General features: G+C 40.2%; 1 protein-coding gene across 4 annotated transcripts in view; it reads left to right on the top strand.

Annotated features, from left to right (window-relative positions):
• The first annotated feature begins 500 nt into the window (after window positions 1-500).
• usp48 (ubiquitin specific peptidase 48) overlaps window positions 501-14,590 on the top strand; it is a 48,344-nt gene continuing 34,254 nt past the window's right edge. The window contains exons 1-10 of one of the 4 annotated variants that reach the window (XM_077529491.1): window positions 519-1,003; window positions 1,144-1,281; window positions 1,478-1,598; window positions 1,666-1,807; window positions 7,716-7,843; window positions 7,955-8,079; window positions 8,225-8,333; window positions 11,295-11,428; window positions 11,834-11,919; window positions 14,361-14,540. In XM_077529491.1, the coding sequence (XP_077385617.1) occupies window positions 1,148-1,281; window positions 1,478-1,598; window positions 1,666-1,807; window positions 7,716-7,843; window positions 7,955-8,079; window positions 8,225-8,333; window positions 11,295-11,428; window positions 11,834-11,919; window positions 14,361-14,540 (1,159 nt within the window). In that variant the 5' untranslated portion in view covers window positions 519-1,003; window positions 1,144-1,147. Of the gene's footprint in view, window positions 1,282-1,477; window positions 1,599-1,665; window positions 1,808-7,715; window positions 7,844-7,954; window positions 8,080-8,224; window positions 8,334-11,294; window positions 11,429-11,833; window positions 11,920-14,360; window positions 14,541-14,590 lie in introns of all 4 variants that reach the window. The other 3 variants (XM_077529490.1, XM_077529492.1, XM_077529489.1) reach the window with 3 other exon arrangements.

Here is a 14,590-nt window from a genome sequence, read left to right on the forward strand (position 1 = left end):
ATAGATAGATAGATAGATAGATAGATAGATAGATAGATAGATAGATAGATAGATAGGTTTTTTAGAGGGTGGGGGCAATATGACCAGATAAAAGTGGCAAATTTGCCACTTTTTAATACGATGAGAAAAAAAAGTGGCAAATTTGCCTCTTTTTAATATGACGAGAAAGAAAGTGGAAAATTTGCCACTTTATAATAAACTGGCAACTATGATATTGTTAATCTCTGCTAAAGCAATTAGTATCTCCTTGTTTGAAAACCCTTGTGTAGCGCGTGACACATGCACTTGACACTTGACAAACAGTCGCGAGACGAGAAAAAAAAGTGCAAATTTGCCCCTTTTTGTCGTTATATTGCCCCTGCCCTCTAAAAAAATATTTACACGTGATACATGGCCCTAATACGCCGTCGTACATAAAGTCAAGTTCTTATCATACAGAAGAAGAACAAGTTAAATGCAAATCAGTTCAGAATAATGGGTGGCGGTTTTACTCTGCAGACCAGCGTTGAACACAAACAGTATGAGACGAAGAAGAACAGTACCAGCTTCCTCTTCCTCCTACTAGCAACAGGACTCTCGCCTACGTCATTTTGAAGTCGTGCTAATTTTTTTTTTTTTTTTTTTTTTTTTAGCTAAGTGGGCATAGCTTTACGAACACAAGGGCGATTAATATGAAATAAAATTCAATAAAATGTGAAGTGACACGAACCAATTGGTGAAGCAAGGTTCGATATTACTTGCCATTATCTCAAAACTCGTTAGCTAAAACTTAAATAAAATACGAAGGAGTAAACAAGGTCGGATTGGCCTATGCTGCCTTTTCAGCAAGTTAACGAGCCAATGCTAGTATAAGCAGGGTTGCTCTTACTTTTGCTGTCCGGCACAATAGCCATTTACTGTGTCTGTATATTTTTTCGAGGCGACGTGGCGCGTTAAATATTGCTTATGTAAAATATTAATTTCTTCAACTGGCTAAACTAAGTAGCGTCACTTAGCTGTCGAGGTAGGCTGCTTACGATGTGAATACGCATTTAGCGTGTTAGCCGTTTGTGTTAGCATTATTTCAAGTAGTGTGAACATTCTCGTCATACTGCAGTTTGTCCGTGTACACATTTCATTCTTTTGGTTAACCTCAAATCCCAGGACTATGGCGCCGCGCTTACAGTTGGAGAAAGCGGCTTGGCGTTGGGTGGAATCGGTAAAACCTGAAGATATCTGCCAGGAGCATATCGAGCTAGCGTACCGCATCAGTCTTCCGGCCTGCAAGAGAGGAACATGCAGGTATTCACTGTGTCATATTTAATAACGAGTCAAACAAAGCCTATACATGTACGCATTTTCATCACACGCTAATTAAGTTTTATACTGTGACTCGAAACTGATTTGAAACTTCTATGCACAGTTAGCCTGCCACACATGAATATATTCATATGCTGTTTAATTGTTAACAGTTTCTGTTCATGCTGTGACATTTCAGGAGAAACTGTAAAGGCAACCCCAACTGTCTTGTTGGCATTGGTGAACAGGGATGGCTTGGGGAGATTGATGAAAATTCTTTCCACAATATCGATGACCCAAATTCAGAGCGTAGAGATAAGGTACAATACTTCATAATTTAAATCACTGTGCACAGTACCTTAATAATTGTTTCTTTTTCTATTACAGAACACGTTTGTTGGTTTGACCAATCTAGGAGCTACGTGTTACGTCAACACCTTCCTGCAAGTGTGGTTCCACAACCTTGAGTTGCGAAGAAGCCTCTATCAGTGTGACAATTCACGTGCACGCGAACACAACACAGAGACAGGTACAATTGTTTAAGTTTAGTAATTGAGCTGGTTTAAAATTTGTGCTTAATTTTTGGCGTTGTTTGTGTACACCAACAAAACCACAGCTGTATCTAACACGAAAGAGAAGCTTATCAAGTTGAGCCCCACCAACATTAAAATAAATTCAAGATCCTTATAAAACATACATATATAATAAACCCATACATTTTAGAAGATTAAAAAGTTTAAGTACAACGCTCAATATAAACAAAACTAAAATCTTGCCAAAAGAAGTCCATCCATCCATTAACTACTGCCTATCCGGGGTCGGCTCGCGCGGGGAGCACCTTTAACAGTGAAGCCCAGACTTCCCTCTCACCAGCCACTTCAACCAGCTCCACCGGCGGGATCCCAAGGGTTCCCAGGCCAGCCGAGAGACATAGTCTCTCCAGCGTGTCCTAGATCGTCCCCGGGGCCTCCGACTGGTGGACATACCCGGAACACCTCTCCAGGGAGGCGTCTAGTAGGCATCCGAACCATATGCCCGAGCCACCTCAACTGGTTCCTCTCAACGCTCTCTAAGAGCCCGCTTGTATCCGGGATCTTGTTATTTCGGTCATGACCCACAGCTTGTGACCAAAGGTGAGGGTAGGAACGTAGATCGATCGGTAAATTGAGAGCTTTGCCTTTCGACTCAGCTCCTTCTTCAACACAACAGACAGATACAGAGTCCGCACCATAGCAGACGCTGCACCGATCCGCCTGTCGATCTCCTGCTCCATCCTGCCCTCACACGTGAACAAGACCCCAATATATACTTGAACTCCTCCATTTCGGTCAGGATCTCATCCCGGAGAGGGCACTCCACCCTTTTCCGACTAAGGACCATGGTCTCTGATTTGGAGGTGCTGATTTTCATCCCAACCAATTAACACACAGCTGCGAACCGCTCCAGTGAGAGTTGGAGACCACGGCTTGAAGAAGCCAAAGCACCACATCATCTGCAAAAAGCAGAGATGCAACGCTGAGACCACCAAACCCCCCAAAATTGTTTTTATCATTTTACATTTATTGTAAAAATTCACTAGAACGCACGATATGAAACGTTGGTAGTACATTACTCAGGTACAATATATTTTTTGCACTTATTTTGTATTAAAAAAATAAAATAAAATAAAAAATTAAAATAAGGCTGGGTGGCACGTAGGCTGTGGTTAGCACGTCCACCTCCCAGTACTGAGAACGCAAGATCGAATCCAGGCTTTAGCCTTCCTGGGTGGAATTTGCATGTTCTCCCCGTGCCTGCGTGAGTCTTCTCCAGGTACTCCGGTCTCCTTCCACATTCCAAAGACATGCATGGCAGGTTAATTGGGCACTCCGAATTGTCCCTGGGTGTGCTTGTGTGTGTGGATTGTTCGTCTCTGTGTGCCCTGCGATTGGCTGGCAACCAGTCCAGGGTGTACCCCACCTACTGCCTGAAGCCAGCTGGGATAGGCTCCAGCACACCCACGACCCTTGTGACGAGTAAGCGGTTAAGAAAATGGATGGATGGATGGATGGATGGATAAAATAAGTAGGGCTGGGAATCTTTGACTGTCTCACGATTCAATTCGATTCCGATTTTTGGGTCTACGATTCAATTCAGAATCGATTTTTGATTCTCGATTCAAATGATTTTCGATTCAAAATTTTTTGATTGACAAATAATTTGATCTACTCCAGTCTGCTTTGCAAGACAAAATGACAGAGACATTAAAGTGTCTTTTTTTTTTTTTTTTTTAAACATTTATTAATTTTGTATTGTAAGTGCCTTTTTACACAAAAACAGCATGTGGGCTACAACTGCATTTTCCCCTTCTTCTTCATTTCTAATTTAAATAAAATAGATTTTTGGATGTTAATATCGATTCGATTAATAAATGAGAATCTCGATTCTTTTATGAATCGATTTTTTTGGCACACCCCTAAAAATAAGGCTGTCATATCGGATCGTAAGCGGACGTGCTGCTTATTAATACGCAGATTAGTTGGTTTCCATTGCCAAATATGGGATGAAATAGGCGGACTTGCGGAGGGGAATGACGTGGAATCTGCTGCACACACCGGTTGAGATCGTGTGGCATTTATAAAGGGACCTTGCGTGCAGATATGCGTATGTGTGTCTACGCATGGTTTTATAAATCTCAATTTTTTTCTGCGTACGTGAGTTTTGAGTTTCGTTCGTGCATACTTTTCTGCGCAGATTTTCACACACAGTTTTATAAATGAGGCCCCTGGAATCTTGCAGAGTGCTCCTTGCAGAAAAAGACATTCTTTTCCGTCCTCGTAGGGCTGGGTGATATGACCAAAAAATAAAATAATTTTCTTCAGTCATTCAGGAGAGTTATGATTTTTATCGATTTTAATCTAATAAACCCAACAAACATTTATATAATGGTTTCATTGATTAAAAAATAATTCCTATGCAAAATGTTCAGACAACAATAATGTATACTGATTCTAAATCAGATTTAACATCATCACATTCATAGTTAGCAAAATTACAACTCACAATAACATCTGCATGTAACAGAACTAGGTCTGAACGATTAAATGCATTTGCGATTAAATTGCAGTTTGACAACGCGATGACATAATCGTGAAAAGGGGTGATTTAAATGCTCATTGTAATGGAGCGGAAAGAGGGAAAGAGAGTGGGATCCAGCAGTGTCACCGCTGTAACTAAAGCCTAGCGCCGTAAGTGCACATTATTTTGGTGAGGGTTTTTTTTTTTTGGTGTCATGAGACCTTCAGATGATTTTCTAACATGGTGAATCTGTTTGAACTTGGTTTTAAAACAACACTTCACTGTTGTGAGTTATGACTTTTTGGCTGCCGTAGTGTCGCATGTCAACTGATTGTACACGCAAGTATGCAGCAGCAGCTGATAAATTTGTAAATTTGAGTTCTCCTATTAGGCTAAATAGGTATGCATGTGACCATATGTTGTGTCGTCCGATTTCATGAATGAAAATTAGGACGGATGAAATGGTTATTGCTCATCATTACTCACCATCATTTAGCTGTCGCCACCGCACCCTCTTTTAATGTACATGTATTGTAGCGTTGGTGAAATAATCAGGCCAAGCGGCGAACAAACAACTCTTTTATGACAATTTGCAAGTAACTGTCGGCCGCAACCACACCAGAACACAACAGCACTGAATGCGCTTTGCTTATCAAAACAAAAGTCTGTGTTGCCTTCATGGCCCGTCAAGACCATAGGAACTACTCAACCCGCGACCCACCCACAAGGGTTGCTACAGAATGCAAGTGTTTTTTGTTTTTGTTTTTTTGTTTTTAAATCAAATCGGAAAATGTTACATTATATAAGCAGATATAATTGTCTTTGCCTATAATTTAGCATGTGTGAGTTTACTGACTTGTGATCGCAAAGTTTAATTAGTGATTAATTAGATATATTGAATGTATTTATTGATAAATGCAGTGTTTAAAAAGTGTGGTGTTTACATCTCATGTTTCATGCAACATGAAAAATTGGATATGTTGAAGTGGTAAATTGTAATAGTAGTAGAAAAGTGATAAGGCTTAATTTGCCTTTATCATAAGATCCTGTAATCTTTGGGTAAAAAAATAAAAAGTATATTGAAATTGAAGAACCATGAAAATAATAATCGCATATGATACCGCAATCACAATTTTTTGGGGAAAAAAAATCGCAATTAGCTTATTTTCCATAGTCGTTCAGCCCTAAACTGAACATAAAAACAACACCGTTTAATAGTCCAGAAGAAAAAAAAGAAGTTCAATTTCATGATTTAGAAAATTTTCCACGATTGAATTTTCAAAATGACGATTAATCAAATTAATGAATTTATTGCCCAGCCCTACGTCCACGCGATAGTTTCTTGTCTTAATGCTGCATTCACAACAAAACCGAAAATCGCATTGCTCAGCAGAGACCTACCGCCATTCTACGTCACGCCGCACTGAATGCGTTGCGACGTAAATAACGATGGCGGCGTACGTCTAAATAAAGTTTCTCATAAAGTTACAAAATGTATTAAACTGGAAATGATTTTTAAAAAAATGAATCTCATAGTTACATTAGTAACAACCAAATAAATAATATAAAGCAAAGTAATCATGACAGCCGGGGTTCCTTTTAAAAACATTCAAATTACAGTCTTTGAAATTTATGCCTAGTACCCTTTGCATAATAATTTGGATCTCTATCGATTCATTCATACATAAAAACAAACTCACCCACACCCAAACACGCATGCACGCACACACAAAGCACACACACATACGCTGGATTCATTTGGTAATGTAAACATATAGTCAGTGACTTTTGCTTTGTTTTTAATTTATCCATCCATTTCCTGAACCGCTTATTTCTCAAAAGGGTCGCAGGGGTGCTGGAGCCTATCCCAGCTGGCTTCAGGCAGTAGGCGACAGGAGTGGTACAATTTATATCAATGAAATTGCCACTTTTATGTTGTTAACCATTTAGTTTGATGTTTTGCAAATATTTCATGTTGTTTTAAGCCTGGTACACATATAAGGATTTTTCAAATCTTAAAAGATTTTTTATCCTTGTCAGATAAAAAATCGGGCATTTAACATCTTTGTTGGTATTGTGTGTAAGGTGCGCAGATAATCCCATCACAGCTCCCTCACAAACATAAAGATTATCATCTCAACACTAGTCAAAATTCCAGTCCTCCGTGAGAGACCTCTCGCGTGATTATACGTGATCTAATCAAAACCGGAAGGGGGAAAAAAAACCAACTGAAACATCTTGGAAACGACGAGACACACCATGGAAGACAACAAACGCGACGAACTGGAAGTAATGATGGTTTGCGGACGACTTCTCCCACGAGCTGGTCCTCCATGGTAGAAGTCCACCGGACTTTGTGCTTCTGGTCGGACATGATTTCTGATATGCTTGTTGTTTTTGTATACGCACACTTCCATGTCCCGGATACAAGCGGCCAAAATGAGTTTCCTCCGCAAGGTGTCCGGGCTCTCCCTTAGAGATCGTGTGAGAAGCTCGGTCATCCGGGAGGGACTCTGAGTCGAGCCGTTGCTCCTCTGCGTTGAGAGGAGCCAGCTGAGGTGGCTCCGGCATCTGGTTCGGATGCTTCCTGGACGCCTCCCTGGGGAGGGGTTCCAGGCATGCCCCACCGGCGGGAGGCCCCAGGGACGACCCAGGACACTCTGGAAAGACTATGTCTCTCGGCTGGCCTGGGAACGCCTTGGGATCCTGCCGGCGGAGCTGGTGGAAGTGGCTGGGGAGAGGGAGGTCTGGGTTTCCCTCCTAAAGCTGCTGCCCCCGCGACCCGACCTCGGATAAGCGGTAGTCAATGGATGAATAGATGGACACTTCCATCTTTTTCAGTTAGCGCGCCTCTTGATTGGCTACATTCCGTTTGACATCACAGTTGGTGGCGCAGGCGCACCTCGGCGTCCCCGCCGACGTTAAGATTTTTGTCGTAAATATTGAACATGTTCATTATTTAAGATTGTCGGCCCCGACTGGTTTTGGACCTAATTATCGGGACAAATCCACTCTTAATACATCTCACATAGAAAGATAATCTTATAAGATAATCTTATAAGACAAAAGATTGTCGGGCGTTTGTGCAATATCGGGACAAAAACAGCCCAATTATCTTTATGTGTGAACCAGGCTTTACTGTAAATGTTCCCATTAGCACTACATAGAGTATAGTGTGATCATATAGTGCCACCTCATTTTGAAGAAGAAAAAAATCCTAGTGGAAAATTTTAGTTCAGGGTCAAATGATTACAACCATGCATTGTGGTATTCTCTGACATATTCAGTAGAATGGAGTACAAAAGTTATTAAAGCTGTAGGTTCTTTTTTGGGGGGCAAATATGCACATACTACTCTGACATGTACTTGGTATGTTTCAGATTACGAACCTCAGTCCATTTGTGAACATCTACAATATTTGTTTGCACTACTGCAGAACAGCAACAGGAAATACATTGATCCTTCAGGGCTGGTTAAAGCTCTTGGCTTAGACACTGGGCAGCAGCAAGTAAGAAACTTTCAAACTACCTGTTGATTTTTTGTTTTTACTATCACTTCAACAGTATGATGCCCCAGTGGTGACTCCACAGGGCACTCAAGTTATTATTTTCTCTGTCAGGATGCCCAGGAGTTTTCAAAGCTCTTTCTGTCCTTGTTGGAGGACACATTGTCCAAGCAGAAGAACCCAACCCTGCAAAATGTCATTCAGCAACAATTTTGTGGACAGTTCTCCTATGTAACTGTGTAAGCAAACCGACTGTGCAAATGTCAGTCTTCTTAAAGAAGTATCACCATGGCATATTTCTTCCCCTGTCAGACTACAAAGATGCATTTTATTCACATTAACAAAGAAAGATTTTATAATTTTGCAGTCACTGTTGTTTTCCAGCTGTAACCAATGTGGGCGATCGTCTGCGCTGCCCTCCAGATTCTACGAACTCGAATTGAACATTCAAGGCCACAAGAACCTTACAGAGTGTGTGAAAGAGTTTCTGAAGGTAGGTTTAGGTAACAGGAATAAACACAAACAAGTCCTAGAAATACCTGTGCTTATTGTATTAGTCGATGATTGGCATACTCATAAATATTAGTAAGACATGACAATTATTGTGTCACAATGCATTTGAACCCCAGGGGATGTGCAATTGAAATTTAACCATGATTTTCTGTTTTGGCTTCTCTCGATCTTAAAAACATAACACAAGCAGCTCAGTCTGACATGTGACGTTCACGGGGGCGAGATACGGGTAAAATCGGAAGTGTTGAAAGTGAAGTCATTGTAAAATCTCATGACCAGGGCTGGCAAAATTTAGAATTCAATTCAATTCATTGGTCGGACGATGACACATTTGAATTGATTCCAGTCCACGGGATTTTGAATTGGTTATATTTCTCTTGCAGGAATTACAATTGAATTCATTACAAGTTAGGGAAATTCATTCTCATGAATCATTAGTGAGTATGAGACTTTTAACATACTTTTTTTTTTTTTTTTTGGATGACCAGCCAACGTGGATAGTTACTCTTTAAAGTTACTAGCCAAACACAATTTCCACCAGCCAATTTTTTTTTTCTACATTGAAAACATTCCCAGATATTTTTTCTTTTCGAAGCCCCTAAACATAAGAAACAATATGTGTATGGCAGCATTGTTATTTTAGATTGATGGTAGGCCTAAGTTAAAGATGTGCTTGATGTGGCGATTGGTTGTAGTTAACACTAATTCATAGTAAGGATATAGAGGACCTTATTTAAGTCTTATAGTCTGTTTTCAATGATGATGATGGCAACGTGTGATGTGTGTTTGTGTTTTTGTACGTGTGTCATAATCCCAGTATGTACTGACCAAGTTTCCAGTGAGGGCTCATTTGCTTGCACCAACGTCCCATTGATCAAAAACAGATTCCCTCGTAGGAGGCGGCGTAAAGTTAATCCAAGGGGAAAAGGCCTGGAACAGCCTTGGGTTACGGGCATCTGACACTTTAGCCCCAACACGAAATCCGCAGAGGTGAAATGCTACTGGAGACTTGAGTGCTGCCCTATCCTGATAATAAAATGTGGTCTTTAATCCCGCCAAATCTTCTATTTTAGTTCTGTGTTGCAGAGAAACTAATGAAATGAAAGGTAAGGCTGCTTTAATAAAGTTTAAAACGTAGGAAGAGCATCCCAGTACGATACAGTAGCTTTTATTTTTCGCCCGCGGCATCGTTACATTCGCTGCGAACGACACCGGAAGTTTGATAGTTGATGCACACAGCGAGCACTTAACTTCCGGCTATTGTGAAAAAGGTCTATGCCTCTTGCATTACAAGAGTGCGTGCGCTGTGGCTCCTGTGCCGTGCATCGCGGTACCGCTCAGCGGGGTTGTGGCAGAGAGAGGAACTATAGTACAGCACTGCACCGTAATGTATGATGTGGTGCGCAGTGCGCACTAGGGGTGGGAACCTCTGGGTACCTCACGATATGATACGATACATGGTACGAGGCTCACGATAACGATTATCTTGTGATATGACGATACCGCGATTATCGATATATTAGTCAGGAAATAAGTCCATGATAATCACGATAAAGCTACTCATGACAAAAACTGATGTTTTTTCGATGACAAAATGCTTTATTTTTGTAGCATCACTTAAAAAAAAACAAAAACAGTATTAAAACTAGGGATGTAACGATATCCAAACATAACGATACGATATTATCACGATGTGAAGGTCACTATACGATAATTATCACGATATTGCGGGGGTGTTGGCGATATTTAAAAAAGATTGCAGTATTGTAAATAACAGAGCTCATTCTAAAAAAAAAAAAAAAAAAGCACAGTATTGTGCTTTTGTACATAACAGCAATGCATATAAACCACCTACAATCTCTAATAACAATATTGAGGCACTTACTTGGTAATGCAAGCACACATTGATCGCTTCACAAGCAAATTAAATTCCCCTTCATCTGACAATTAGCATAGATTTTAAACATAGGCCAAAACATCCCAAATGAAAATTTAATTGCACTAATAAACTAGCCACTAGAGGGTGCCTGAACTGCACAAATAGAAATCAACCTGACTTTTTTTTAACAGATGTGTTCCTTTTAAATAGCATTGTAACCATGACGACGACGATATTGTGGCGATTTTAATATCACAATATTACGATATTGCCCTTATCACGCCATCCTTAATTAAAACTGGTGTCGTCTTAAGAGTGAGTAATTGAGTGAATTTTTTAAACAAATACAAATGTCTTCTTAACAGAGACCACTTTCTTAAAACTCTGACTGCCAGGCGTTATAAAAACAAAACAAAAAAATCCACAGTGCCAGCCGCTTTTGAGCATTTTAACTCATCTTTCAAGGCAAAAAGAATATTGTTTGCCTTTACTACATATACAATGTGGCTACGAAATGAAAGATCGCATTCCATTAATTGGAATTTTACTAATCATCATGAAACGTCTTTGGCAGTCAAAGAGTTAAACACTATTGTCGTGCAACATGTCAGTCAGTCACAGTCATTGGTTCATTTTATACATTTTTAATTACATTTAAATGTAAAATTAAGTTAAATTTTAAATATTAAAACCAATTAAATCAATATTAATATTCCTCAGAAATTGTGTGCTAACACTGACGATATAATACACATTTTTCATAGAAACTTATGCAAAACTGAATCACTCACTGGACAGACATGCCTTAGACAAGTACTGCACACTTAAAAATATTAACTTGCGAGCCAAATATGGCATTTATGGTCATCAGTCAGCCCTTGTTCGTATCTGAGAATGTTCGCAAGTCAGATGTTTGTAACTAGAGGACTACCTGTACTGTGATAAGTTGGTATAATGAAAATCCTTTCATTTGGACAAATTGATATCTTTTAAAACCATTTATGCCCTTTATTCTGCCTGCCACAAGGACCAGCATTAACTATGATTGTCTCAACTTTTCAGGATGAGAAACTAGATGGTGACAACTGCTACTTCTGTGAAAGCTGTCAAAGTAAACACAGCGCTACCCGCAGAATCAGACTGCACAGTCTCCCTCCAACCCTCAACCTGCAACTAATGCGCTTTGTCTTTGACAGGTTTGTCACAGTTCATCTCTTAACATAACACACAGACATCAGTAAATTAAAGGTGTGTTGCAGACTACATCATGCATGCTCCACCAATGCCCAGATGAGAGTCTTGACTTTCCAACTGCGACTGCAACTATCAGCTTGTATCTTCCCTTTAGTTCAGAGTATTTTTCGGCGGGCACTCCACAATATCTTGTGGGAGGAGGGGTGTAGGGCACCATGCATGAGCTTGACATAGAGGCTGCAGTTAACGCTTTAGGCCAGAGGTGGCAGTCACGAGTACAAAAGTGACAACCTGCAATGCACCTTTAAGCGGCGATTAAGCACAGATCAATTTCTAGATGAAAACTCATGACAAATAATGATGCATCATTAAGCATTAGTTACCATCTTCTGTGATGTAATCTCTAGACAAACAGGCCACAAGAAGAAACTCAACACCTACATCAGTTTCCCCGATCAACTGGACATGGCACCATTTTTTGAAGATACAAAAGGTATTACCAATCTTAATCTTTATGACAGTTATGTGCCCGTGTCAGATATATATGTGGTTACCAAAGGATAAATATTTGACTACATACTTGTTATACAAAATGAATAAAGTGGGATTTTCCTGACATGTATCAGAAACTGCCATTGTTCACTAGTTGTCTGGCCCTGTGTGAAAATGTACTTGCCCCCTAAACCTATGCCACTTTTCCACTAGACCAGGGGGGCCGTGCGGGGCCTTGTCGTCACTGTCATCTGATTGGCCGACAGCGATACAGCAAGCAACTCCGTGGCACACGCCCATTTCCTTATTTTACGTGAGCGAGGCAAGAGGCCTTCGCCAAAGTCATAAAAATACAGTATATACAATAAATATAATAGGGATGCACGATAATGTGGATGACCAGTAATTATCGGCAATTATCGGCAATTATCGACCAATTTGATGTCATACAGATAAACCAGATAATAATAGACATGCCACGTTGGTCCATCTGTTGTTTGTGGCTCAAGTTGTGCCCAACTCCTCAACCCCTTCCCTCTCCTATCATCGTATCGCATACTTGTGATATCATGTGCGCGACCTTGTGTTCACAGATGACGACATGACAGTCGCCAGCTTGGGCTTTCTTTAGTGTATCTCCCCAAAATGTTACCCTCGGCGTTTTTTTTTGTTGCATTTTTAAAACAACTGTTTTGGCAAACACAAAATGACTTACTGCTTGTCTTTGAAGCAGAGATATCAATAAAATTCAGCTTCGTGATGCTTTACACAATGTTTCAATGTATTTGTACATGTTAAGACTTATAGTAGGACTCGAATGTATTTTTGTATTCAAGTTAATTTTGCAAACGGAGGGCTTTAGACGGCGGACAAGCCGTTGTTGACCAGTTAAATGAATGAGGCTGAGGTCTTCATTCAGAATGAATGAGGGCAGGCGGCGAGCTTCGCAAGCCGGTTGTGAAATCAAGATTGCAATATTTCATCCATGGTGATCCATATGAAATTGTAAATATGGTTGGTGTAAAATGCAAAACGTTCGTACTATATATTGTGTACTTTTGTCTTGATGCTGGCCAGCCGGCACGAACCTGTCTCGCTGGTTTAAACCCAGAAATAGCTTTTTCGTCTGTGTGAAAGCTTCTGTGCATCCGATGGGCTGTACTTTGCGACATCGCCACATCATGCAACGGAAATTAATATTTTGAATCTCAGCAAGAAAGAGTAGCCACGAATTGCCACTCGTCAAATGTTAGGGCAGAGCCACAACACACTGCGAGTGTGCAAAATGGGCAGTTCAAATTATCCCACCCCCATCCCACCGCATGCCCGGTGCAATGGAAATGCAATGGAGGCCATCTGCTGTGGTGTTGTGCAACATGGTGTGGTGTGGTGCCGGTCGGGCCTAGTGGAAAAGAAAAGAAAGTACAGATTAATAAACAAAAATATAAACTTATCCAAAGCCATATCCTATCAAATATTTCCCCAGCTCCAATGAAAATAAGAAACAAAGGAGACACCTACTGTATATAATTTAAACATTTGTACATACCTATTTGAACAATTTTTCTTTTTTTTTTCCACATAAAAAACAAAAACACAACAACAAAAAGAATCTGATAACAAGTGAAGCATTTCCTATAATTGTGAATGAATCTTTTAAATTTATGTGGAGAAATTTTGTCCCACTCTTTCGTTACAGCATTGGTCCCTAACCACTAGTCCCATATACGTCACCCCCATTGATGACCTTCCCTGTGTGCAATGTATATGTAGGGCTGGGTGATTATATGACTGAGAATCAAATTATTACCTGACCAGCTGCGAGCTGTAAGGATATTTACTTGATCAGACGTGGCGGAAATGTACGTGTAGCAAGCAGCCAGTCAGACTCCAGCTTTTCCATATAATTATGGCTTGCAAGCAGAAGTAATCAGAATCCGCTAATAAATGAGAGAAGAAGCAGTAGACAGTAATAGTAAAAATGACCGAACACGCAGCTAAATGTGCAGCTGATGGGCAGCCATGAGTTGGCATTATCTTCTGAGGATGAATCTATTTTGACAAGAGCTGTTCCTTACCAGGAGTAGCTACTGTATCTACTGACCGACGTGGAGTAAATGAAGCCGCTGTGCAAGGGATGTTAATATTCACCAGTTCCTTTAATATTTAGTTTAGATGCTTTAAAGCTGGTAGTTTAAAAGTACTATTGAGGGGGAAAAAAATGTGACAATCAAAATCAGACCGTTGGGACAAAAATAATCGTCACCCTACATCTGAATGACTCCAAACTTGAATTGTGTATATGTTTGTATATTTTTATGAAAACCCTTTAAGCTATGGACTATATTTTAACAATTGATTGTTTTATTTTATTTCAGTTTTGAATGTGGGTTGTCCAAATACTTCTAGACCAAACTGTGTGTGTTCTGGTTGCCTTTCTAGATCAGAAGTGCGTCTATGAACTGAGCGCAGTGCTGATCCATCGCGGCATCAGTGCCTACTCCGGACATTACATTGCCCATGTGAAAGATGCTCATACCAGCGACTGGTACAAATTCAATGATGAAGAAATTGAAAAGATGGAAGGCAAAAAGCTGCAGTTAGGTACAGAAGACGATATTGGTAAGCATTTCTATTTGCCTCACTAAGTATTAATCACTTGGTGCGATGAT

The sequence above is a fragment of the Festucalex cinctus genome, chromosome 8, assembly GCF_051991245.1.
Source record: "Festucalex cinctus isolate MCC-2025b chromosome 8, RoL_Fcin_1.0, whole genome shotgun sequence".
NCBI lineage: Eukaryota > Metazoa > Chordata > Actinopteri > Syngnathiformes > Syngnathidae > Festucalex > Festucalex cinctus.